Consider the following 24,432-nt stretch of genomic DNA (forward strand, 5'->3'; position numbering starts at 1 on the left):
ACATTTGTATTATCTTGATGATAAAAGCACAAAGTAGAAGTAATCCTGAATATCGGACTATATATGCTCAGTCATGATTATTGATAATCTGGAATTGTCTGTAAAGGTTTATTATCTTGTAGCATATCCAAATACTAGATAGCACTTGTTCAGAATGGTTGTGAAGCACATTGTGCCCAATGAAAATATAAAACTGTAGCTTGGTTCAAATAATGCTAGTTAGGGGCATAATTGTGGTTCTATTAAAACTGGATAACCTCCAAAAGCAATTCCTAACATATGAATGCTTTCGTGTGTGTGTGTGTGTGTGTGTGTGTGTGTGTGTGTGTGTGTGTGTGTGTGTGCAGCTGCCAAGACCTTCAAGCCATGAAGTTATAGTGATGTAATACTTGCTGTAAATAACTTCACACCATGTCATTTCTTTCCTGGACCCTATGCATTTAGTAGCTATTGGGTTGGAGATCGTTCTAAATGGCAGGGAACTGTGGCAGTTGTTTGTTACTCTTACACTACGTTCAGACTGCAACCTGAAATGACCCATATCCGATTTGTTGTGAAATCCGATTTTTTTGTTAGGCCGTTCACATTGCCAATTATATGAGACTTGTATGCGATCTCCAATATGAACGGAAAATGATCCAAAAGTGTCCCGCATGCGCAAATTGACACGTAATAAGCACATTTACGTAATACGTAAACAAAAAAAAAGCGCACTCTTCAAGTTTAATGATTTCTTTTTTTGTTTGTTTGTTTAATTATCTGGTTAGTGTTAAAGTGTGAGGTCTCGTGTGTGTTTTTGTTTCTGAACTGAAATGAAAACGTGTAGCCTGGTAACGAGGGTTGACTCCTAAATGTCTCTCTAATTTCTATATAAGTGCACTACATGTTACTAGGAAGTAATGTATTTTTAAACTCTATATAGTGCACTCGAGCTTCAGTAGGCAGTCATTTGGGATACGGCCGCTGTATTACCAAACTCTTAATTCAGGCTTAATAATTTGCACATATTTATTTCGTCATATTAATACATTTTTTCTACATTTTTATAAATATTTATTTAGATTGTTTATAGCCAGCTGAATTCTGCAACTTCTCTCAGCGCTGGCTCAAGGTGCATAAACACCAGTGCAGTTTGCTATGGAGATGAGGCGAGACCTGGTGATGTGGTTTTTGTGGCGGCGGCGGAACTCACACAATAATCTGATTAATGTGGGCAGCAGACTAATGAGACCGAAGGTGTCAAATTACTGGAAATTTCCAGAACAATCTTATAATCTTGTAATACAGGATGGTTTAAGTTATAAATCAGTTATAGAAACTGTTTTATTTAATCAGGCTAACAGATAAACATCCAGGTCCCTACCAAATCCACCATTAGCTTGATCAATTCTATAAAAGTCTATTTAAATTCTGAAAATTGTACAAATGTTGTTTTCCACCAAAGAGGTGGGATTAGCCAACGCAGAATAGTGACGTTTGTCTCTTGTTGATGACGTGTAGGTCGCATGAATGCGACCTGTCCGGTCAGACTGCAGTTGCATGTGAAAATATTGGATATGCATCGGATTTAGGACTACATATCCAAGCGGCCTGGGTCGCATGTGAAAAAATCGGATCTGTGTCGTTCAGATTGTCAATAACAAATCGGATACAGGTCGCATATGGGCAAAAAAATTGGATATGGGTCGTTTCAGGGTGCAGTCTGAACGTAGTCATAGAGCATGGATTAAAGTTTTCTGTCGCTACGACGGATTTCCGTCAACTGGGAGCGCTAAAGGTCAATAATGAGATTGATGCAGATCCGAGGGAAAAAAGGGGGGGGGGGGGGGTAGGCCCATAGGTCTGACACCGATGTGATTTAGAACTTCACCAAGCTGCTGTGATTGCCTGTTGTTGAACCCTTTCTTGTGCTATGTTTGAGTATATGTAAAGGAATAAGTTGTTGCGCTAGATAGGCCTAAATAAATAAATACAGCCTACGCTACTGTCTAGTCCCGGGGAGGCTCGGCGTAGGCAGCGAGCTGCGGTGCTCGGCTTGAGTTTCGTTTCTATCGGCGGCTCCAGCCTGACTTTGGACGCTCGTAACTCGGCCAGGGGAGGTCCCAGCCTCTCCAAACTTGGTAGTCAGTGACCTCTGCCCTCTCCCCAACGAACCAGCACTGCCAGGGCGGGCCAGCCCCGCGCCTCGGGACGCGATTCACCCCGAGGCGAGCCGCCGCGCTCCGCATCAGTTTCCTTTTAACGGCGGCTCCACTGATGAAACAATCTGGCTGTCCTACTACTAGGCAACTACTTGCCTACTACTAATACTAGGCCTATTGTAGTAGTAGTAATAATAATAATAATAATAATAATAATAATATTTGCCTATTGAAAGGTGATCAGGTGAAAAATCTAAACAGCCCTGTTGAAGCCGCAGCAAGATCTATGCTATTAAGCCTTTTGTAGGTTAAACAGGCTTCGGCAGACAGCGTTCTGGAAAGGCTGTGTTTTTCTTTGGTTTGATTAGCCTACGATTTAATCTTTAAACATTATGGTTTCAGCAGTTCGCTTAAACATTGGAGGCTGCAGAGTTGGGCTGCAAGATTTCCCGACACTTGTTTAAGATGCCAAACTTCATAGTAAGGAGAAAATAATTCCACAGTATTTAGTGCCTCGTCAGTCTCAAAAATTAATAGTGAAGGACCAATGCGAATTAAGTGCCAAAAAAACATCTCGTAGGCCTATATTTTACATTTTCAAAAAAGTCCAGAATTGGAAGTCGGTCAGTGGAGTGTAATGAAGTGTCTCATTCACTAAGCACAAAAGGTTGGAAAACAGTGGAGAAAACAGCTATTGCTTAAATAGGCTACTAATGGTTTACATTAGTAATTTAATGTATGTGACAAATTCATTGATTAAATAGATAAAGAAGCGAATACTCCGAAGCTCAAAATTCAGGAAAGTGGCTCTGGTGTCGCAAGTGCACAAGGACAGTTAACCTAATGAATTTGTGCGTGTGCGTGTGATTTCATGAAGAACCGGGACAATTGGCATTCGGTGAAAGATTCACACCTATGACTCATTATATTCACGCGCGCCCTCTCGCCCACTGTTGCTTCGTTTTCCCTATTTACACAAGTGTCTGAAGATGGAGTTTTCAGAAATCTCCACTCTGCCCAGAGTTTGCAAAAGTAGCTGTTTTCAGTGACTGAAACCTCCGTATAGGTGTGAATGAGAGGTGCAACCGAATAAATAAATATGCGTCTTTTTTATCCGGCTACATGTAGGCTATCACTGCGCAAAGCCTCTAATGTTGAAATGGTAGTAATATTTGTTAAAATAATAGTAGGCTAATTTCCACATTAATTGGTAAAATGTCCCAAGGGATGTGATGGGGGGATGGCCGTTTTATAAAGGGGATGATTTGAGATTTTTATTTCAGAAGGGGGATGCCATCCCCCCACATCCCCCCTCAACTCAAGTACTGCGTATAAGGCCACCTGACATAGGCCCTTCGATTTCCATCACTAGAGCGCATCAAATTACTTTCGGTTTTGCCAGCATGGACGCGCTTCTTTTAAATGAAGGCACAGATGTGTCAGACATCGGCAAAACGGTAAAGAATAAGTGGAGATGGGCTTGCGAAATGAAATGGGCGATAATGGCAAGCTCCTGCTGCTGTGCCAAGGAAAAAGAAACAAAAACAGGCATCAGGTGTTGCCAAACTAGATGCCTTTGGCTTCACTGCGAAGAAGCAGAAAAAGTGAACTTTCACTTGTCTGTGAAGATTCTCAATCATCCAGGTCATAGTAAACTGTGGGTGGTAGAAAAGGGCAACTGGACTTGCTTGAAGATTCTTGAAAACGTTTCACCTCTCGTCCAAAAGGCTTCCTCAGTTCTGTCTGACTAATAGGGAGTCCCTATTAGTCAGACAGAACTGAGGAAGCCTTTTGGACGAGAGGTGAAACGTTTTCAAGAATCTTCAAGCAAGTCCAGTTGCCCTTTTCTACCACCCACAGTGAACTTTCACTTTACTTTTCTTGTTTCCTGGCTTTATTTCAACAGATTTTCTTATTTTTCTTTCTGTTCCACCCTTTTGAAAGCATGGTTCAAGTTCGACTGCACTTGCACTTTTCTCTTAACCACTGCTGTGCATTACTAAAGTATTGTTGAAATAAATTTGCACTTTGTGCTGAAAACTTGATGTTTCATCATGAATAGCCAGTAATGACAATGGTCAAGTCTTGCCTTAGCTTTAGTCATTGTTAAAATTATGTAAATGTACTATAAGTAGGGGCCGAGGGGATAACGGACAACACGGCGTTTAAAATTTGACGCATCGCTGACGTGGTAGGGGCCAACGACATGGAGCTTTTTTTTTTTCAGTCAGATTTTTTTTTTGCTTTAATCCATGGGCTCACCTCGTCCCTGTAGTATGACTCATCATTGTTGTTAATGAGTCCCACCACAGTTGTGTCATCCACAAACTTGATGAAGAGGTTGCTGTTGTGTGTTGGTGTGCAGTCGTGGGTCAGCAGGGTGAAGAGAAGGGGGCTGAGCACACATCCTTGGGGGGCTCCTGTGTTCAGTATGATGGTGCTGGATGTGTTGCTGCCGACCCGGACTGCCTGTGGTCTTCCGGTCAGGAAGTCCAGCAACCAGTTGCAGAGGGAGGTGTTTAGTCCTAGACAGTCCAGTTTTTGTATTAGCTGCTGGGGGATGATTGTGTTAAATGCTGAACTCAAGTCTAAGAACAGCATCTGCATGTAAGAGTGCTTAGTGTCCAGGTGAGTGACAGCTGAGTGGAGAGCGGTGGAGATTGCATCATCAGTGGACCGATTGGCCCGATATGCAAATTGGTACGGGTCCATGGAGGGAGGGAGGATGGATTTGATGTGCTGCATGACTAACCGCTCGAAGCACTTCATAATGATGGGGGTCAGTGCCACAGGGCGGTAGTCGTTGAAGCAGGATGGAGAGGCCTTCTTTGGAACAGGGATGATGGTGGTGCTCTTGAAGCAGGTGGGGACAACAGCTTGGCTCAGGGAGGTGCTGAAGATGTCTGTGAGCTCCTCTGCACAGTCCTTTAGCACACGACCTGGAATGTTGTCAGGTCCTATAGCTTTGTGGGTGTTGATCCTGGAGAGGGATCTCCTCACACTGGCTGGAGACAGGGACAGCACCTGGTCATCCGGAAGGGGTGGTGTCTTCTGTGCAGGCATGCTGTTGTCAGCTTCAAACCGTCCAAAGAAGTTGTTTAGACTGTTCAGCAGAGTGATGTCCTTGTCACAGGTCTGTGGTTAAGGTTTATATGACTTCCGGTTTCCGGTTTTGAGTGAACGCTGGTGCATTTGGCTGCCGCTACTCCTCGGGCCCGCATTTGTTTGATTATTATTATTTTTAGCATTTTACTTTCACGCTATCTGTGTTTTTATTTTTCCCTAATCTTCTTTGGGAGATGGGTTTCTTATCTCGTGCTTCCTTGAATGTCATCTGCAAATACTTGCCTAAACAGTAACGTTACCTGTTGAGCGGATTCCAGGACTATCTGTGTCAGATATTTCCAATGCCCTCGGAAACCTGTTTGCTCTTGACATCCAAGATAAGCCATCTGCTACTGCTGAAATCAGGATATAGACTGTGTACTGACTGGGGATTCATCTTATCTACCTGTCCGGACTTTAAAACAGGAGTTTACTGAACTGTTGGCCAAACTGATGGACTAGGCTACTACTAATGCTGACTACCCTGTATTACTTTGTGCGAGCCCTCTTAGGTGTGTCCACCTTACCTGTTCTTTTGGGTAAGTTTCTTACTTGCTATGTGGGTAAGTTTTTTGTTAGAATGAACTACTGCTCTCCTTAGGGCTGGCTATTTCTGTTGCCTGCCCTCTGGAGTGTCAAGTGGAGTATCCGGTTGGCTAACGTGTTAAGGGCACAGGTGTCTGGCTAGCTGCTCTGTGTGTAGCCTACGCTTGCTTGCTTGGATGATGCGTGCAACAGTGATTCTACTCTGGCTCCTTGTTTTTGATCTAAGCCACCTACACTGGCTTTACAGTGAGCCAAAACTTTCACATCGGCTTTCCTGGGACTTCTCCATGGCGCTTAAATATTCGTCTGCCTATCTCCACTATTTGGGGAATAAAATATATAAGTTCCCTGACACCCTGCTTGCGCACAAACATCTTGGGTTCCTGCGTCGACCTAAATATATACACAGGGGCTCTGGACGGACGTTTGCTCGCCATCAACAACGTTGATTCGTTTTGGAGCTGGAATCGTAACATCAAGCGGACTGTCGTTGAGAGGCGCTCTGTTGACTTTACGAACTTGTGTCCCATAAATTTCGTTAAAACTTCGCAGAATTGCCCTTCCTCAAGAAATGCGTAGTTTGCTTTATTAAATGTGCAATCTCTTAATAAAAAAGCACCCTACATTAATGACTTGATCACTGATGTTGGCATAGATATATTATGTTTAACTGAAACTTGGCAAATACCAAATGATTTTCTGGCCTTAAATGAAGCTACTCCTGTAGGATATGAGCATATGGAGAAGCCACATTTAACTGGGCGGGGGGGTGGTCTTGCTGTGATCTATTGCTCCAGTTATAGGATTGTATCTATGCCCTTGCAGGATTTTTCATCATTTGAATGTCTTGCTCTGAAGTTTACTGGTGGTCTACCTTTACTGCTTTTGCTCATTTACCGGCCTCCCAGAGTTTCCTCTGTTTTTATTAATGAATTGTCTGAGCTGTTTTCATCTGTCAGTGCTTTGTATCCATCTATACTGGTGCTTGGTGATTTTGAACATTCATGTTGACTCAGATAACTGTGATTTTGCTAAAAACTTTGTGGCTGTCCTTGATTGTTTTGATTTCACCCAACATGTAGATTTCCCCGCCCACTCAAAGGGTCATATCTTAGATCTTGTTTGTACCTCTGGCATCACACCATCAAATTTATATTCCAGAGATTTCTGTGTTTCTGATCACATGGCTATTTTTTTTAATATTGCTGTCCCTGAGCCTCTCCATCGTAGGCGTGAATTTCGCACCATCACATATAGGAACACAAAAAACATAGTTACAGCTGATTTATTTGACACACTACATCCTATTCTGACCACTAAATCATTAAACTCATCCCCTGAGGAGTTAGTCATGCTTTACAACTCTCACCTTGCTGACTCTCTCAATCACCTTGCCCCCCTGAAGACGCATACTGTCTGTTTCTCTCACTCTGCTCCGTGGTTTACACCTGAGCTTCGTAAAATGAAGGCTGCTGGTCAGCAGCTGGAGAGACTTAGTCGTAAAACTGGCTTGACAGTTCATGCACTAGCATATAGAGATCTTGCAGTCACGTGACCAGAAAGTACACAGCCGCCATCTTGTCGGTCAACAGCACAGCTGAATACTGCTGCACTCGTGTACAGAATGGATCAATTTCAACCGACGGACTACACGGCTCATTTTTCTAATGAACAGGTAACTAGATATATGTCTAAAATAAACGATCTACAGATTAGTGACCCTTATGGCTTTCCGGACGGAGTTTTCACGACCGTGTCAGTGGATATGGAACTGCTAGAGGTGGAATACCCGGACGTGTATAATTACCTCATCAACTTTCCCTCGCTGTTCAGTGGTGAAGCACTGCGTGCTTATAAATCTCTGCACAGTTATCTTTGCAGAAATTCAGGATTTGTCAGCGACTCAGATGTGGCATCTTGTAAACAAGAAAAAGATCCTCACTGGATGGGTAAGTCACTTAAGTATTGAGTATAGCACTGACCAGCTGATTATAGAATAGAATAAGCTAATTCCAGCTGTAATTCCAAATCGTCCATCTTGTTTACCTGGCGTTGGAGAAGTAGAGGCTTAGCAGTGGAGGTTTGAGTGGCTGTTTTCTGAGCTTAGTCAACAGGCCAGCTCTGCAGCCTCGCTTTTGCTTCCGCTCCCGGCGCCGCCTCCTTCGCTTTGCTTCCGATAACAATCCACGGAGACCCCGCTGGTCTTGCTATCTCGTCCGGAATTTTTTTTTTTCTCATCCGGAATGTTGTGCATGCGATGGAAATCGCTACAAACCGTCATTTTCTGCTGGAAACCAATGTCCAGTAAGTCCATACAGTTGTAGTGGATATTGAAGTCCGGTACAGACGAACAACACGCAAAAATACACACAAAAAACATAAAAAACGTGCACAGGTAGGGAGAGCTTGTAGCCGCAGCCGTTGTAGTAGAATCGTATATAGTAGGTTTTTCCAGAAGAAAAGGTAGAAGTAGAAGGCGGGAATATGGCGTTTGACCGACAAGATGGCGTCTGTCACGTCACATGCAAGTGCTCCATAGTGACCATGTCTCTGCCTACAAAGAGTCTCTAATTGATGCCAAGACCAGCTATTACACCACCATCATTTCCAGAGGCCAAGGAAACCCTAGAGTGCTTTTTTCTACTGTAAACAAACTTCTTTTGCCTGCTAAAAACTTTCCTCTTACTCTTTCCACTGATCTTTGTTGTAAATTTATTGAATTTTTCCAAAATAAAATCAACTCTATATACAAGCAGATCAAATCCACTTCCATCACTCCCTCTAATGTCCCCTTTTCCTGTCCACCACCAGCTGGATCTTTCTCTTCTTTCTCATTAGTTGATGAGCAGTATGTCTTCGACTTAGTATCTAAATCCAGGCCTACCACCTGTCTCCTCGACCCTATGCCCACCTCTTTGGTCAAGATTTGCCTGCCTGTTCTCTGTCCCCTGCTGGTTAAGATAATAAACTCATCCCTTTCAACTGGATTAGTCCCTCAGGCTCTCAAAACAGCAGCTATCACTCCTGTCTTGAAAAAACCTGGAGCAGCTATTGATTTTAAAAATTATCGCCCCATTTCCAATCTTCCCTTCATTGCAAAAGTCCTAGAGCGTATTGTTGCCAATCAGCTCCAAGAGCATTTAACCCAATATAATCTTTGGGAGAAGTTTCAGTCTGGGTTTAGGGCCATGCACAGCACCGAGACTGCCCTGGTCAAGGTTGTTAATGATTTGCTGTTAGCTGCTGACACTGCCCATGTCAGTATACTTGTTCTCCTCGACCTTACAGCAGCCTTTGACACTGTATGTCACAATCTTTTATTGAGCTGCTTAGAAACTCTGCTTGGCATCACTGGTTCTTCTTTAGCCTGGTTCAAATCTTATCTTACCATGAGAGAGCAGTTTGTGTCAATTGGAGACTTTAGATCCCCTAAATCACCCCTCCTTCATGGTGTCCCTCAGGGCTCTGTCTTGGGACCCTTATTATTTGTAATATACATCCTTCCTCTTGGCCACATAATGCAGCATTATGGGCTTAACTTTCACTGTTATGCAGATGACACCCAAATTTATATTCAAACTAAACCCTCTTACCCACTCCCTCTGTCCAATCTTGTCAACTGTCTAAATGCAGTTAACAACTGGATGGTGCAGAACTTTCTTAAATTAAATCAAGATAAAACAGAAGCCATCCTCATTTCCACCCCTTCTATTTTGAAAAAACTGGAGCATTCACAGCTATCTATTCCTGGTTATTTCACCTCCACTACTGTTGAAGTAAGAAATTTGGGTGTTATTCTGGACTCTACTCTCTCTTTTGACTCACACATTAAAAGTATCACTAAAACAGCTTTTTTTCACCTGAAAAGTCTCTCCAAACTCCGTCCCTCCTTGACTTCATCTACAGCTGAAACGCTTATGCATGCTTTTGTCACCTCAAGACTGGACTACTGCAATGCCCTGCTCGATGGCATCCCAGCCAAGTGACTAAACAGGCTGCAATATGTCCAAAACTTAGCTGCGAGGGTACTCACTCACACCAGGCCCTGGGATCATATCACTCCTATTCTATACAACCTGCACTGGCTCCCAGTTAAATACCGTATTCAGTACAAAATTATCTTACTTGTTTACAAATCCCTACATAACCTGGCCCCTCCCTATTTATCAAATCTCCTAACTCCATATCAGTTACCTTTAAATCTTCGCTCCACAGATGTCCACCTATTAGCAATCCCTTACTCTCGGCTCTGCTCTATGGGTGACAGGGCTTTCAGTGTTAATGGCCCTAAGCTGTGGAATGCCCTGCCACTAGCGTTGCGCAATGCTCAACACTGTCCTCTTTCAAAAAAACAGCTAAAAACACATCTCTTTAGCTTGGCCTTTTCTCTTTGATTTTTAATAACATTATTATTATTATTATTGATTTCTTATTATTTTATTATTGTTATTCTATTGTTTTGCTTTTTATTGTTTGTTTTTTACTGTTCAGTGTCCTTGGGTACCTTGAAAGGCGCTTATAAATAAAATGTATTATTATAGTCCGTGATGGTCTGTATCCCCTGCCACAAGCAAATTGTGTCTCTGCTGTCAGTGAAATGATGGGCTATCCTGCTGCTGTACTGCTTCTTTGTTAGTCTGATGCCACGGGACAAGTTGGCTCTTGCTGATCTCAGACCAGCCTCATCACCTGCTCTGAAAGCAGCGTTCCAGGCTTTCAGTAACCGATAGACTTCCCCCGTCAGCTATAGTTTCTGGTTGGCCCATACTGTGATGGTCTTAGGGTCCGTGACATCATCAGTGCATTTACTAATGGAGGCTGTAACAGTGTCTGAATACTCCTGGATGTTGATCTGGTGGTTGTAAGTGGCTGCCTGTGTTAGGGTTTTGCTGGGATTCGAACCTGGTTCGTTGGTGTGATAATCCAGCAAACCCCCACTAGGCCACCAGGGGGATGACTCAAATGCAGAGGCGTGAGGCGGAAGTAGAAAAAGAATCAAAAGGTTTATTTAAACTATATACACTATATACAGGGCAAAACAAAAGACAAAAAAAAAACCCAAAGAGTATAATCCAAAAGAAAAGCAAAGTGCAAAAATTCAAAAGCTAAGAAGATCAAAAAACACAGTACAAAGGAAACTGGAGATAAACATAACAGCACAAAGACTCCGTGACAAGAGGACTGAACTCAGGGGTATAAATAGACAAACTAATTAAGGACACAGGTGAAGATAATTAGGCAATTAACACAAACACAAAACACAGGAACAGTGGCGGCCTCTAGAGGCCAAAATAAACACGACATGAAAAGGAAATAACAGCGGCCTCTAGAGGCCAAAACAGTCCTAGTCCTAACAGGACCCCCCCCTCTAGGAGCGTCTCCTGACGTTCCCAGGGCGATCCGGATGGGCCGAATGGAAGTCCCGACATAGTTCTTTATCAAGGACATCCCGAGCAGGAACCCAGCAGCGCTCCTCAGGACCATAGCCCTCCCAGTCCACCAGATATTGCAACCCGCCGCGGACCCGGCGGGAGTCAAGCAGGCGATTCACAGTGAACACAGTCTGCCCCTGGAAGATGCGGGGGGGTGGGGGGTTCCTAGGGGCAGGGGCATACGTAGACGTCAGTACGGGCCGTAACAGGGAAACATGGAAAGTGGGGTTGATCCTCAGAGTCCGGGGCAACTGGAGCCGGTAGGAGACAGGGTTCACCCTGCGCACCACCTTGAAGGGGCCAATGTAGCGAGGAGCAAGCTTGCGGTTCTCCACCCGCAGTGGAAGGTCCTTAGTGGACAGCCAAACACGCTGCCCAGGGCGGAAAGCGTGTGCAGGTCTTCTATGGCGGTTGGCCTGAGTCTGGTTGGTTCTGGAGGTCTGTATGAGGGTCTTCCTGACCTTGCTCCAGGTCTTGCGACACCGTCTCACATATTGGTTGACCGAGGGCACCCCCGCGTCCTCCTCCTGGTCCGGGAACAGAGGTGGCTGGAACCCGAATTGGCACTGGAATGGCGACAGCTTGGTGGCCGATGACTGCAGGGTGTTGTGGGCGTACTCCGCCCATGGCAGCCAGGTGCTCCACGATGTCGGGTTATCCATAGCCAGGCCTCGCAGGGTGGTTTCCAGGTCCTGGTTGAGCCTCTCCGTCTGACCATTGGACTGTGGGTGAAACCCAGAGGAGAGGCTGGCAGTGGCTCCGATGACCTTGCAGAACCCGTGCCACACTCGGGAGGAGAACTGGGGCCCTCGGTCTGAGACGATGTCCTGTGGAAGACCAAAGACTCGGAAGACATGATTAAACAAAAGTTTCGCAGTTTCAAGAGCAGAGGGGAGTTTGCACAGTGGTATGAAGCGGCAGGCCTTGGAGAATCTGTCAACTAAGACCAAAATGACCGTGTTACCTTGTGACTCAGGGAGACCCGTGATAAAGTCGACTGCCACGTGGGACCAGGGACGCCGGGGAATGGTCAGAGGATGCAGGAGACCCTGGGGACGCTGTCGTGGGTTCTTGGTTCTGGTGCAAACCTCACAGGACAGGACAAATGACCTTACTTCCTTCTCCATGTTAGGCCACCAGAAGCGTCTTTTCAGGAAGTCCAGGGTCCTCCGAGCTCCCGGGTGGGCGGTGAGAGGGGAAGAGTGACCCCACTGGAGAACCTTGGCCCGGGCTTGATGTGGGACGTACAAGAGGCCTGGTGGCCCCGTCCCAGGACCGGGGTCCTGGCGTTGGGCTCGTCGGACAGCCTCCTCAATACCCCAGCGGACAGGGGCCACAATCCGGGACACAGGGATAATAGGCCCGACTTCATTCTCCCTGTTAGTGGCAGAGAACAGTCTGGACAGTGCGTCAGGTTTGGTGTTCTTGGAGCCGGGGCGGTATGAGAGGGTGAAGTCAAACCGACTGAAAAACAGGGCCCACCTAGCCTGTCGAGGGTTCAGTCTCTTGGCTTGCTGGAGGTACTCCAGGTTCTTGTGGTCAGTCCAAACCAGGAATGGATGTTGTGCTCCCTCCAGCCAGTGCCTCCACTCCTCAAGGGCCAGTTTGACCGCTAGCAGTTCTCGATCCCCCACATCGTACCGGGACTCAGCAGGACTCAGGCGGTGGGAGAAGTAAGCGCAGGGGTGCAGCTTTCCTTCCGAACGTTGAGAGAGCACCGCGCCGACACCACTGTCCGAGGCATCCACCTCCACGATGAATGGTTGGGAGGTGTCCGGGAGAACCAGAATGGGTGCCGTGCAGAAGCGGTCCTTGAGGTCTTTGAACGCCTTTTCTGCCTGAGGAGACCAGCCATAAGATCCACCTGTCCCTTTGGTGAGGTCTGACATGGGTGCTGCCACAGAACTGAAGTTCCTGATGAACTTGCGGTAGAAGTTAGCGAATCCTAAGAACCGCTGAACCTCCTTAACGGACTTGGGAGTAGGCCAATCCCGGACGGCCAGGGTCTTGGCAGGGTCCATTTGGAGTTGGCCTGTCCATACAATAAATCCCAGAAAGGAGACCTCGGGAACATGAAATTCGCATTTCTGGGCCTTGGCGAACAGATTGTTCTGTAGCAGCCTCTGGAGAACCTGGCGGACATGGTGGCGGTGCTCCTGCACGGTCTTGGAAAAGATAAGGATGTCGTCGAGGTAGACAAAAACGTATAGGTTAATCATGTCCCTTAAGACGTCGTTGATTAGGGCCTGAAAAACAGCTGGTGCGTTGGTGAGTCCGAAGGGCATCACCTGGTATTCGTAGTGCCCAGACGGGGTGTTAAAGGCAGTCTTCCACTCGTCTCCCTGTCGGATACGGATGAGGTGGTATGCGTTCCGTAGGTCCAACTTGGTGAAGACGGTGGCGCCTTGGAGCAGGTCGAAAGCTGTGGACATCAGCGGAAGGGGATATCGGTTGCGCACAGTGATCTTATTCAGGCCCCTGTAATCAATACATGGTCGGAGCCCCCCATCCTTCTTGCCGACAAAGAAGAAGCCGGCTCCAGCAGGTGAAGTGGAGGGTCGAATAAACCCAGAGACCAGGGCATCTTTGAGGTATTCCTCCATGGCCTTGCGTTCTGGCTGAGAGAGTGAAAACAGTCTGCCACGAGGAGGGGTAGTCCCAGGGAGCAAGTCGATGGCACAGTCGTAGGCCCGGTGCGGAGGAAGAACGGCGGCCCTGCTCTTGCTGAATACCTCCTTGAGATCCCAGTACTCTGTGGGAACTTGAGATAACTCGGTGAGATCAGGGGGCTCGGCAGGAGACACAGGAGAGCTAGAGAGCAGACAAGAGGCATGGCATGCAGGGCCCCATTCCACAACCTGGCTTGTTACCCAGTCTATGCGAGGGTTGTGGCGAGTAAGCCAAGGAAGGCCTAGAATAACTGGGAACTCAGGTGAAGGAATCAGGTGCAGGGATATTTCTTCCTTGTGACCTTGAGACTGGAGGAAAACTGGAGAAGTAACTTGGGTGACTCTTCCATCACCTAACGCTTGGCCATCGAGGGCAGACACAGACAGTGGGACTTCAAGAGGTGCAGTCGGAATATTGATGCTTTGGGCGAAGTGAATATCCATAAAGTTCCCAGCCGCCCCTGAGTCTATCAAAGCTTGACAAGAGTGGACAGACTCACCCCAGGAGATGGAGACCGGGATGTAGATTCCTTGGCCAGGGAGTCCGGGAGAGAGGGTAGGCCCCGTCACAACCCTCCCTCGGCTGGACGGGGCGGTCCTTTTCCCAAGAGTTCGGGACATGATGCTCGGAAGTGACCAGGCTTGCCACAGTAGATGCAGCACTTGTCCCTCCTTCTGCGCTCCCTCTCAGATGCGGAGAGGCGAGTACGACCCACTTGCATGGGTTCTGGACAGTCACTGAAGGAGGTAGACGGTCTCCAGGTAGAGGTAGGGAGGCTGGGGGGGCTCAAGGCTTGGTGGCGTTCTCTCATCCTGTTGTCCAGACGAATAGCATGTGAGATGAGGGTTTCGAGGTCACTTGGGCATCCAATAGAGGCCAGACCGTCCTTGATGGGGTCAGACAGACCATGGTGGAAGGCTGACACCAGGGCAGTCTCGTTCCATCCACTTACTGCTGCGAGTGTTCGGAACGAGATGGCGTAATCTGCGACGCTTCCTCCTTGCCGGATGGACATGAGCTTTCGGGCTGCGTCGGTACTGATGTCTGCCTGATCGAAGACCCGAAGCATCTCTTCAGAAAACAGCTGGAAATCAAAGCACTCAGGTCCCTGTCTTTGCCAGATAGCAGTAGCCCAGGCTCGCGCCTTACCAGCTAATAAGGTGATCACAAAGGCAATCTTGCGGCGATCCGTAGTGTAGGTGGTAGGCTGAAGCTCAAAGGTGAGTTGACACTGGGTAAGGAACTCTCGGCACTCACTGTGCTTGCCGTCATACCTCTGTGGTGCAGGAAGGCTGGGTTCACGAGGTGAAGAAGGCAGCATTGCAGGAGGCACTGGAGCAGGAGTGGGAGCTGGATCAGGAGCAGGAGATGCAGGCAGAGATGTCAGCTGTGCCAGGGTTTTCCCAATTTGCTGAAGCAGTTCCTCGTGGCGAGCGAGGGCCTCACGTTGGCTGGTGAGCGTACGTCCATGAGCGTCCATGGTCGCTCCGAAGCGTGTCAAAGCTGCCATAATTCCCTGAAGGTTGGCCGGGTAGACAGTTGAAGCAGCCTCTGCTGAGTCGGTCATGACGGAGTCTTTCTGTTAGGGTTTTGCTGGGATTCGAACCTGGTTCGTTGGTGTGATAATCCAGCAAACCCCCACTAGGCCACCAGGGGGATGACTCAAATGCAGAGGCGTGAGGCGGAAGTAGAAAAAGAATCAAAAGGTTTATTTAAACTATATACACTATATACAGGGCAAAACAAAAGACAAAAAAAAAACCCAAAGAGTATAATCCAAAAGAAAAGCAAAGTGCAAAAATTCAAAAGCTAAGAAGATCAAAAAACACAGTACAAAGGAAACTGGAGATAAACATAACAGCACAAAGACTCCGTGACAAGAGGACTGAACTCAGGGGTATAAATAGACAAACTAATTAAGGACACAGGTGAAGATAATTAGGCAATTAACACAAACACAAAACACAGGAACAGTGGCGGCCTCTAGAGGCCAAAATAAACACGACATGAAAAGGAAATAACAGCGGCCTCTAGAGGCCAAAACAGTCCTAGTCCTAACAGCCTGCTTAAACATGTCCCAGTCTGTGATGTTAAAGCAGTCCTGAAGTGCTGAGGAAGCACCCTCTGGCCACACCCGTACCTGCTTCTGGACCAGTCTGGTGACTTTGACCTTCGGCCTGTATGCTGGCATTAGCATAACAGTGATGTGGTCTGAAGCACCAAGATGGGGGAGGGGGGAGGCCTTGTATGCTCTTCTCAGTGTTGTGTAAACCTGGTCCAGTGTGTTGTTTCCCCGTGTTGCAAAGTCAATGTGTTGATGTAACTGAGGAAACACTGTTTTGAGATGTGTGTGGTTGAAATTCCCAATTACGATGAGAAGTCCCTCTGGATGGGCTGTCTGTTGGTCGCTGATGGCGCAGTACAGTTCACTCAGTGCCTTGTCCCTATCATTGTTGTTGCAGCTGGGAGGAATGTAAACTGCAACAAGCAGGATGGCAGAAAACTCCCTCGGTAGATAGAAGGGCCGGCACTTGATGATCATAAACTCCACAAGGGGTGAACAGTGTCTGCAAACTACTACAGCATCCTGACGCCAAGCATCCCTGATGTAAACACAGACCCCGCTGTCGCTGGTCTTACCTCCTTCAATAAGGGCTCTGTCTGCTTGATAGCATGTTAGCCGGTTGAGCTGGATGAGGGAGTCCAGTATGCTGTTGTTGAGGCATGTTTCCATGAACACAAAAACACAGCACTCTCTCACAGCCTGCTGGGTTGCTCTCAAAAGGTGAATATAGTCCAGTTTGTTATCCAAGGAGCGTACATTGGCGAGTACGATGGACGGTATAGCCGGCTTGTGTGGATTAGCCATTAGCCTGGCCTGGATACCCCCGCGCTTTCCCTGCTTCTGCCTCCTCTTGCACCACTTACGGCGCTTCCTCTGCGGGTGTGCAGCAGTAGTGGGGGTCGATGTCAAAGCGGGCCGCCGGAGTAGGCAGAGGTCATGTAGCCCCTTAGCGTGTGCCGGGTTTAACTTGCAGAAAAAAGTGCTGCCAATGTCAAAAAGAGTCCCATGGCTGTATGTGCGCCTCGGGACGGACAAACGCAAGGAAAACATACAATCACTCGAGCACACCGACGAAGACAAACATGTAAACACCACATTATCAAGACAGAGAGGGGCTGCTGCGTCCGCACGCACCGCCAACTTGAATAGATGCGCATAATTGGGATAAGTGGCTCGAGCCCCTGTTATTCACAGTATGAGAGGTTCCACAATCCTCCACGGGGTTTTCTCCCTTTGAATTATTATATGGGCGTAAGCCACGTGGCATTCTGAATGTGCTGCAGGAAAATTGGGAGGAGGGACCTTCACCTAGTAAAAATGAAATCCAGTGCTTCTTGACCTGCACACAAAACTCCATACCCTCACGCATCTAACCCAGGAGAATTTGCAGCAGGCAGAAGAACGTCAAAGCCGGCTGTATGACAGGGGCATGCGCCTTAGAGAGTTCATGCTGGGAGACAAAGTGCTCGTATTATTGCCCATGTTGAGTTCTAAATTAGTTGCCAAGTGGGAAGGGCCCTTTGAGGTCACACGGCAAGTCGGGAATGTCAACTATGAGGTGAAGCAAAAGGATAGGGGTGGGGCACTGCAAGTCTACCACCTCAACCTTTTAAAAAGCTGGAATGAGGGGGTCCCCATGGTGTTCGCATCGGCAGTCCCAGAGAAGGCGGAGCTGGGGCTGGAGGTAAAAAAAGATAACATCTCAGACCACTCCGGTCCCTTGTGGAGACCACCTCTCGCCGGCCCAACTCACAGAGGTAGCCAAGTTGCAGAAGGAATTTTCTGACATGTTCTCGCCCCTTGCTGGTCGTACCCACCTCATAGAACACCACATCGAAACGCCCCCGGGGGCAGTAGTGCGTAGCTGCCCTTACCGATTGCCCGAACACAAGAAAAAGGTGGTTCAGGACGAACTCAAGGCCATGCTCAAAATGGGCATAATCGGGGAGTCCCACAGTGACTGGAGCAGCCCAGTGGCCCTGGTTCCCAAGACAGACGGGTCAGTCCAGTTCTGTGTGGACTATAGAAAGGTCAGTGCGGGGTCTAAATTTGACACATACCCAATGCCTCGCATTGATGAGTTGCTTGATCGGTTAGGCGCTGCTCGCTTTTATTCGACACTGGATCTAACAAAGGGATATTGGCAGATCCCCTTGACTCCACTATCCCGAGAAAAAAATGGCCTTTTCCACACCATTTGGATTACACCAATTTGTCACACTCCCTTTTAGGTTATTTGGGGCACCCGCTACATTACAGCGGCTTATGGACAGGGTCCTCCACCCTCACGCTGCCTAGATGACATTATAATTTACAGTAATGATTGGCCGCGGCACCTGGAACACCTGAGGGCCGTTCTAAAGTCACTGAGGCAAGCAGACCTCACAGCTAACCCAAAAAAAGTGTGTGATTGGGCAGGTGGAAGTACGGTATCTGGGGTTCCACTTGGGCCATGGGCAGGTGCGTCCCCAAATTAAAAAGACAGCAGCGATTGCGGCCTGCCCGAGGCCCCAGACCAAAAAGGAGGTGAGACGGTTCTTGGGGCTGGCCGGCTATTATCATAGGTTTATACCTAATTATTCGGACGTCACCAACCTGCTAACTGATCTCACTAAAAAGGGGGCTCCAGATCCGGTCCAGTGGACAGAGCAGGGCCAACAGGCCTTCTCTGAGGTAAAAGCTGCACTGTATGGGGGGCCACTTTTACACTCCCCTCACTTTTCTCTCTCTCCCCTTTATTTTGCAGACTAATGCATCGGACAGAGGGCTGGGGGCCGTTTTGTCCCAGGAGGTGGAGGGCGAGGAGCGCCCCATGCTGTACATCAGCTGGAAACTCTCAATGCGTGAAAGCAGATACAGCACAATCGAGAAGGAGTGTCTCGCCATCAAGTGGGCGGTCCTCGCCCTTCGATACTACCTGCTGGGGTGCCCTTTCACTCTCTGTTCGGCCACGTGCCCCTCCAGTGGCTCCACCGCATGAAGGATGCCAATGCATGGATCACCCGTTGGTATCTCACCCTCTAGTCATTTAAGTTTGAGGTGATCCACAGGCCGGGGGTGCAGATGGTGGTAGCGGACTTCCTGTCCCATCGGGGGGGAGTCAGCTTCAGGCAGGATGGCTCCCCGGCCTGAGTCAGGCGGTGAGGGTATGTGGCAGCAGAAGCGTGGCCAAGCAGCAGTCTGTGAATGGAGGGCGGGGTCGGGGAAGGCAAGTGGCTAAGTCATTCCACCTGCTGTCGGTTAGTGTGTGTTTGTTACAGGGATGGAGCATAAAAGGAGAGAGAAAGCAGAGAAAAGGAGCTCTCTCCCCGACTACAACGCATGTGAGTGAGTGAGTGAGTGAGTGAGTGAGTGAGTGAGTGAGTGAGTGAGTGAGTGAGTGAAGGAAAGCTGAAAAGCTAAAATGAAGTGTTTGTGTAACATTAACTCTCGCCCGCCATGCTTCTGTGCTCCACCGTCATCAGGAACTGTTACACTGGGGAACAAATATGAGGTGACACAGAGGTCAAATTCCCTTAGTCATCCATCAACATGGGAAAGATAAGAGAATACACAAACCAAATGAGGGAGAAGTGTGTTAACCTTCATAAGTCAGGGAATGGTGACTTTAAAAAAATGACTTGCCTGAAAATATCCATTTCTACTGTTAGAGCAATAATAAAAAATTTGACACCAACTAGAACTGTTAGAAACCTGCCTGGAAGAGGACTGACGTTTATTTTGCCCCCATGTACAGTGAGGAGGGTAAGAGAGGGGAAAAAAATCCCCAAGGATAACTGTTGGTGAATTACGAGAAAGTAAAATCTTGTGGTTTCCAAGTCTCCAAAACCACCATCAGACACCAACCCCAGTGCCAACTGATTATTTGGAACGTTTGTCAGAAAAAAAAGCCTTTTTTTTTTCAGTTAACCACAAATGTAAGCACCTGAAGTTTGTGAAATGCTACTACAGCTTTTGCTGGAACTGTGTTCTGATGAAACAAAAATGGAGCTTTTTGGCAATAAACACTTGCGGTGGGTTTGGCATAAAAAGAAAGATGGCTATAATGAAAAGAACCCAATCCTGACTGTAAAATATAGTGGAAGTTCTGTGATGTTTTGGGGCAGTTTTTCCTCCAAAGCCCCTGGAAACCTTGTTAGGGTACATGACATCATGGACTCCATGAAATACCAGAACATTTTAAATCAAAATTCCTCTGCCAGGAAATTAAAACCGGGTCGTCATTGGATCTTCCAGCAGGACAATGATCTGAAGCACATGTCCAAATCAACACAAAAATGCTTAGCTGACCACAGAATCAAGCTTCTGCCCTGGCCATCTCAGTCCCCTGACCTGAACCCCATTGAAAACCTGTGGGGTGAGCTGAAGAGGAGAGTAGACAAGAGAGGGCCAAGGACCCTAGATGATCTGGAGAGATTGTGTAAAGAGGAATGGTCTCAGATGCCCTGTTCTGTATCTCCAACCTTATAAAATGCTACAGGAGAGATTCAGTGCCGTTTTACTGGCAAAGGGAGGTTGCACAAAGTATTAAATACAGGGGTGCCAATAATAGTGGCACATGTGTTTTTGTTGAAAATAATTATTTCTTGATGAGGGATTTGTTTTTCTCTGAATAAATTTATTTCAATTAAAAGTTGGATTTTCTCATTTTTGTCAGTGTGAGATGAAGCAACTTCACCAAAAGGTGGATTTTTTCTCACCCTTTTTACTAAACTTTACGGGGGGGGGGGGGGGGGGGGGGGGGGCAATAATTGTGGAGGGCACTGTATGCTGCCTTCAGGAAAACACACTTCAACGAGACAATGCAAAATTATATTCTGCCCACATTACAAATGCATGGCTGTGAAAGAAGAGGGTGTGAGTGTTAGATGTTAGACTGCAGCCTACAGTCCTCAACTGTCCCCAGTAGAGAATGTGTGGTGAATTTTGAAATGAAAAATGTGATTAAAACCTCATACTGTTGCACACTTTAAGATCTGTTTGCAGGAAGAATGGGACAAAACACTTGAAATGTTAAATCATGGGTGGCATGGTGGTGTAGTGTAGTGGTTAGCACTGTTGCCTCACAGCAAGAAGGTCCTGGGTTTGAGCCCAGTGGCTGACCAGGGCCTTTCTGTGTGAAGTTTGCATGTTCTTCCTGTGTCTGTGTGGGTTTCCTCCAGGTGATCCGGTTTCTCCCAAAGTCCAAAGACATGCAGGTTAGGCTAATTGGTGACTCTAAATTGACCGTGAGTGTGAATGGTTGTTTGTATGTGTCAAACCTCCCCCCCAAGTTTAAGAGTTATTACACCATCTTTCTGCCTGTTGCCTTTCAGATGGAATACTGTTTCCTGTCTTGCCCTTCACTGGAACTGTTTGACTTATACACGAGCCACAGAGCTGATTTGTGAATGGGAAAGCACCTGGTATTGATAATAAACAACCAGAAATGCTTAAAGTTGACATAATTACATCCACCAGGGTGCTAAGAGAACTATTCAGAAGTGTTTGCGAAAACAATATAATTCCTGACAACTGGTGTAAAGGCCTAATAGTGAAACTGTCAAAGAAAGGAGATATTTGTTAGTATGATAATTGGAGGGTATAACATTACTATCTATCCCAAGTAAGGTTTTTTGCAAGGTGCTGTTGGGACACATTGAAGAAGCCATTGATGCTAGTTTGAGAGAAGAACAGGCTGGTTTTCATAAAGGAAGAGTATGTGTCAATCAAATATTTATGATATGCAGTGTATAGAATGGAATACACTGCTACATATAAACTTCACTGACTTCAAGAAAGTTTTCAATAGTATGCACAGGGAAAGCTTATGGAAGATCCAAAATAACTATAGTCTGACATCTAAGATCATCTCAATAATAGGCAAGTTTTATGAGCTTTTGAGTGCAGCATTATTCTTAATAACTCACTGTCTGACTTATTTTCTGTGGAGTCTGGTGTAAGGCAAGGATGTATTCTATCCCCGATCCTATTTCTTGTTACTATTGATTGGATCATGAGAATCGTGACCTCTGATAGACCTACAGGTATACAGTGGACTCTGGTCAGGCAACCTGGAAGATCTAGAATATGCTGATGACATAGCTTTGATGCCATCCAACAGTAACTATATACAAGACAAAACAATGAGATTACAAAAAATTTGCCAAACAGATTGGATTGCAAATTAAGAAGGATAAAATCAAGGTGATGCACATTAATTCCACTCCATGTGCTCCCTTGTCATTAGAACATGGTGAAACCTTGAACACCATAAATGATTTTATTTATGTGGGAATCTACATTAGCAAAAATGGAGGGGCCCTGAAGGATATCAAGATAAGGCTTGGAAATTCCAGAAGTGCATTCATAAGGCTTAACCCCATCTGGAAGTCCAAAAAGTACAGATTTAAGACCAAAATAAAACTTTACAATCTCTCACGGCCCATCCCTTTGCGAGCAAATATGAACACGGTACCTTGCAGCGCTTTGTTCTCCATGAAGCTCTAGACACCGTGTGCCGGGGCAAGACTTTGAATGCGAATGCTTGCCCAGGACAAACACCTCCCTCTGGGTCCCATGCCACTAAACCTGACAGAGTGCAGAGCACGACAGTCAAAGTGACATGGAATTGCCCCGCAGTGGTCTGTTTCAAGACCATGCTCACCGACCACTGTCCATACAGATCCTCCGCCCATTGAGTTTGCATGAGAGAAACTGTTTCCCGCATTCCTCAACAGCTGCCAGTCCCTGCTGCCAGACTGACACGTGCTATTTACCCATAGCTGGGGCCCTTCCCAGGTACTGACAGCTGGGCGAGCCAAGCCCAGGTATACTTTACAATTGCAATGTAAAATCAGTGTTGCTATACGGTTCTGAATCCTGGAAAGTTGTTACAAAGGACATGGCTAAGGTGGATCCATTTCAAAATGGTTGAGAAGGAAGGATGTGTAATATCTTTAGGCTGAAAAAGATGTCCAACAGAGTTATACATTAAGACAGGATGCTGCAGCATTGTTACGGAGATGAAGAAATGCAGGCTGAAATGGCTTGGTGATTTTCTAAGCATGACACCAGATGGCATACCCCACACCACTTTAAGATGGATGCCACCAGGGTGAAGGAAAAGGGGAAGGCCAAGAACATTGAACGAAAAGACCTAAAATGAACATGGGAAGAGGCGCAGAAGGTGGCTAGAGACTGTAGGAAGTGGAGTGAACTTGTTGCGACCTTATGCTCCACCGGGGGTGACGAGGATTAATGAAAATGAAATGATTTTTCAAGTGATCAAAAATACTGGAACACTCATGCTGATGCCTGAAGGCCAAATAGCCTGCCAGTTGCCATCTATCTTGAGCAAGCTTCATTCACTGCATGCTTGCTAGGCCTGTCACAGCTTCACACTCACACCTATGGGCAATACACCCCTTGTGCATGACATCATGCATCACGTGATAATTTCACCTGGGGGACACAGAAAGAAAGAAAGAAAGAAAGAAAGAAAGAAAGAAAGAAAGTGGAGGTAGTGTTATGGCTTGGGCTTGCATGGTTGCTTCTGGAACGGGCTCACTAATATTTATTGATGATATAACTCATGGTGGTAGTAGCAGAATGAATTCCAAAGTCCATAGATTCATTTTGTCTGCCAGTTTACAGAGAAATGCATCCAATCTAACTGGAAGGATCTTCAGCATGACAATGACCCAAAACACACTGCCAACACAGCAAAGGACTTCATCAGGAGAAAAGTGAAAAGTTCAAAAGTGGAAGGTTTTAAACAGGCCAAGTCAATCATCAGACCTTAACCCAACTGAGCATGCACTTCACCTCCTGGAGAGGGGAGTGAAGGGAGAAACACAAATGGCAACTGAAACAACAGTACATGCCTGGAAAAGCATCACACAATAAGAATGCAATGGTTTGGTGATCTCAAAAACTTAAGCAAATATTAAGTGTTATTTATCCCCTTCGGACACAAGGAAGTAAGTAATGGAACTTCATTATGTCCAAAGGGGTTAAGACTAAATGTCCCTATACTTTTGCTCACCTAAACATGGGGAGTGGGGTGTCCTTCCACCAAAGGGGTCATTTTCTATGTTAGTTAACACTTCTATATCTAAATATCAGGAAATGAAAGCTGAACTCCTATCTACCATCTAATATTCATCATTTAACCCATATGTCTTCAGTAGATAGAAAAATCAAAGGAATTGGCCTTGCTGTGCCAATACTTTCAGAGGGTACTGTATCTGTGTTCTTCTCCATATTCTTGCTTGGTTTACCCATCTTATTCTGTTTCTATATGCAGATTATTACAGACAAAGATGAAATTTCTATGAACTGTGTAATCCTTACCTTGCGCTGGCAGGGAACACGCTCATAGGCTTTGATGAGACGGTTTTTGTGGTACATCATGATGCCATAGTGCTCTTTGGTCTTTGTGTTGTAGCCAAATGTGATTGGTATTGCCTTTGTCTGAGAGAAAGACTTAAGG

General features: G+C 46.5%; 1 protein-coding gene across 1 annotated transcript in view; it reads right to left on the reverse strand.

Annotated features, from left to right (window-relative positions):
• LOC132891659 (MORC family CW-type zinc finger protein 3-like) overlaps positions 1 to 24,432 on the reverse strand; it is an 85,201-nt gene that overhangs the window by 34,403 nt on the left and 26,366 nt on the right. Inside the window, exon 7 of the mRNA XM_060929454.1 lies at positions 24,294 to 24,413. Within this exon, the coding sequence (XP_060785437.1) occupies positions 24,294 to 24,413 (120 nt within the window). The remainder of the gene's footprint in view (positions 1 to 24,293; positions 24,414 to 24,432) is intronic.

This window comes from Neoarius graeffei, chromosome 9 (assembly GCF_027579695.1).
Source record: "Neoarius graeffei isolate fNeoGra1 chromosome 9, fNeoGra1.pri, whole genome shotgun sequence".
Taxonomy (NCBI): domain Eukaryota; kingdom Metazoa; phylum Chordata; class Actinopteri; order Siluriformes; family Ariidae; genus Neoarius; species Neoarius graeffei.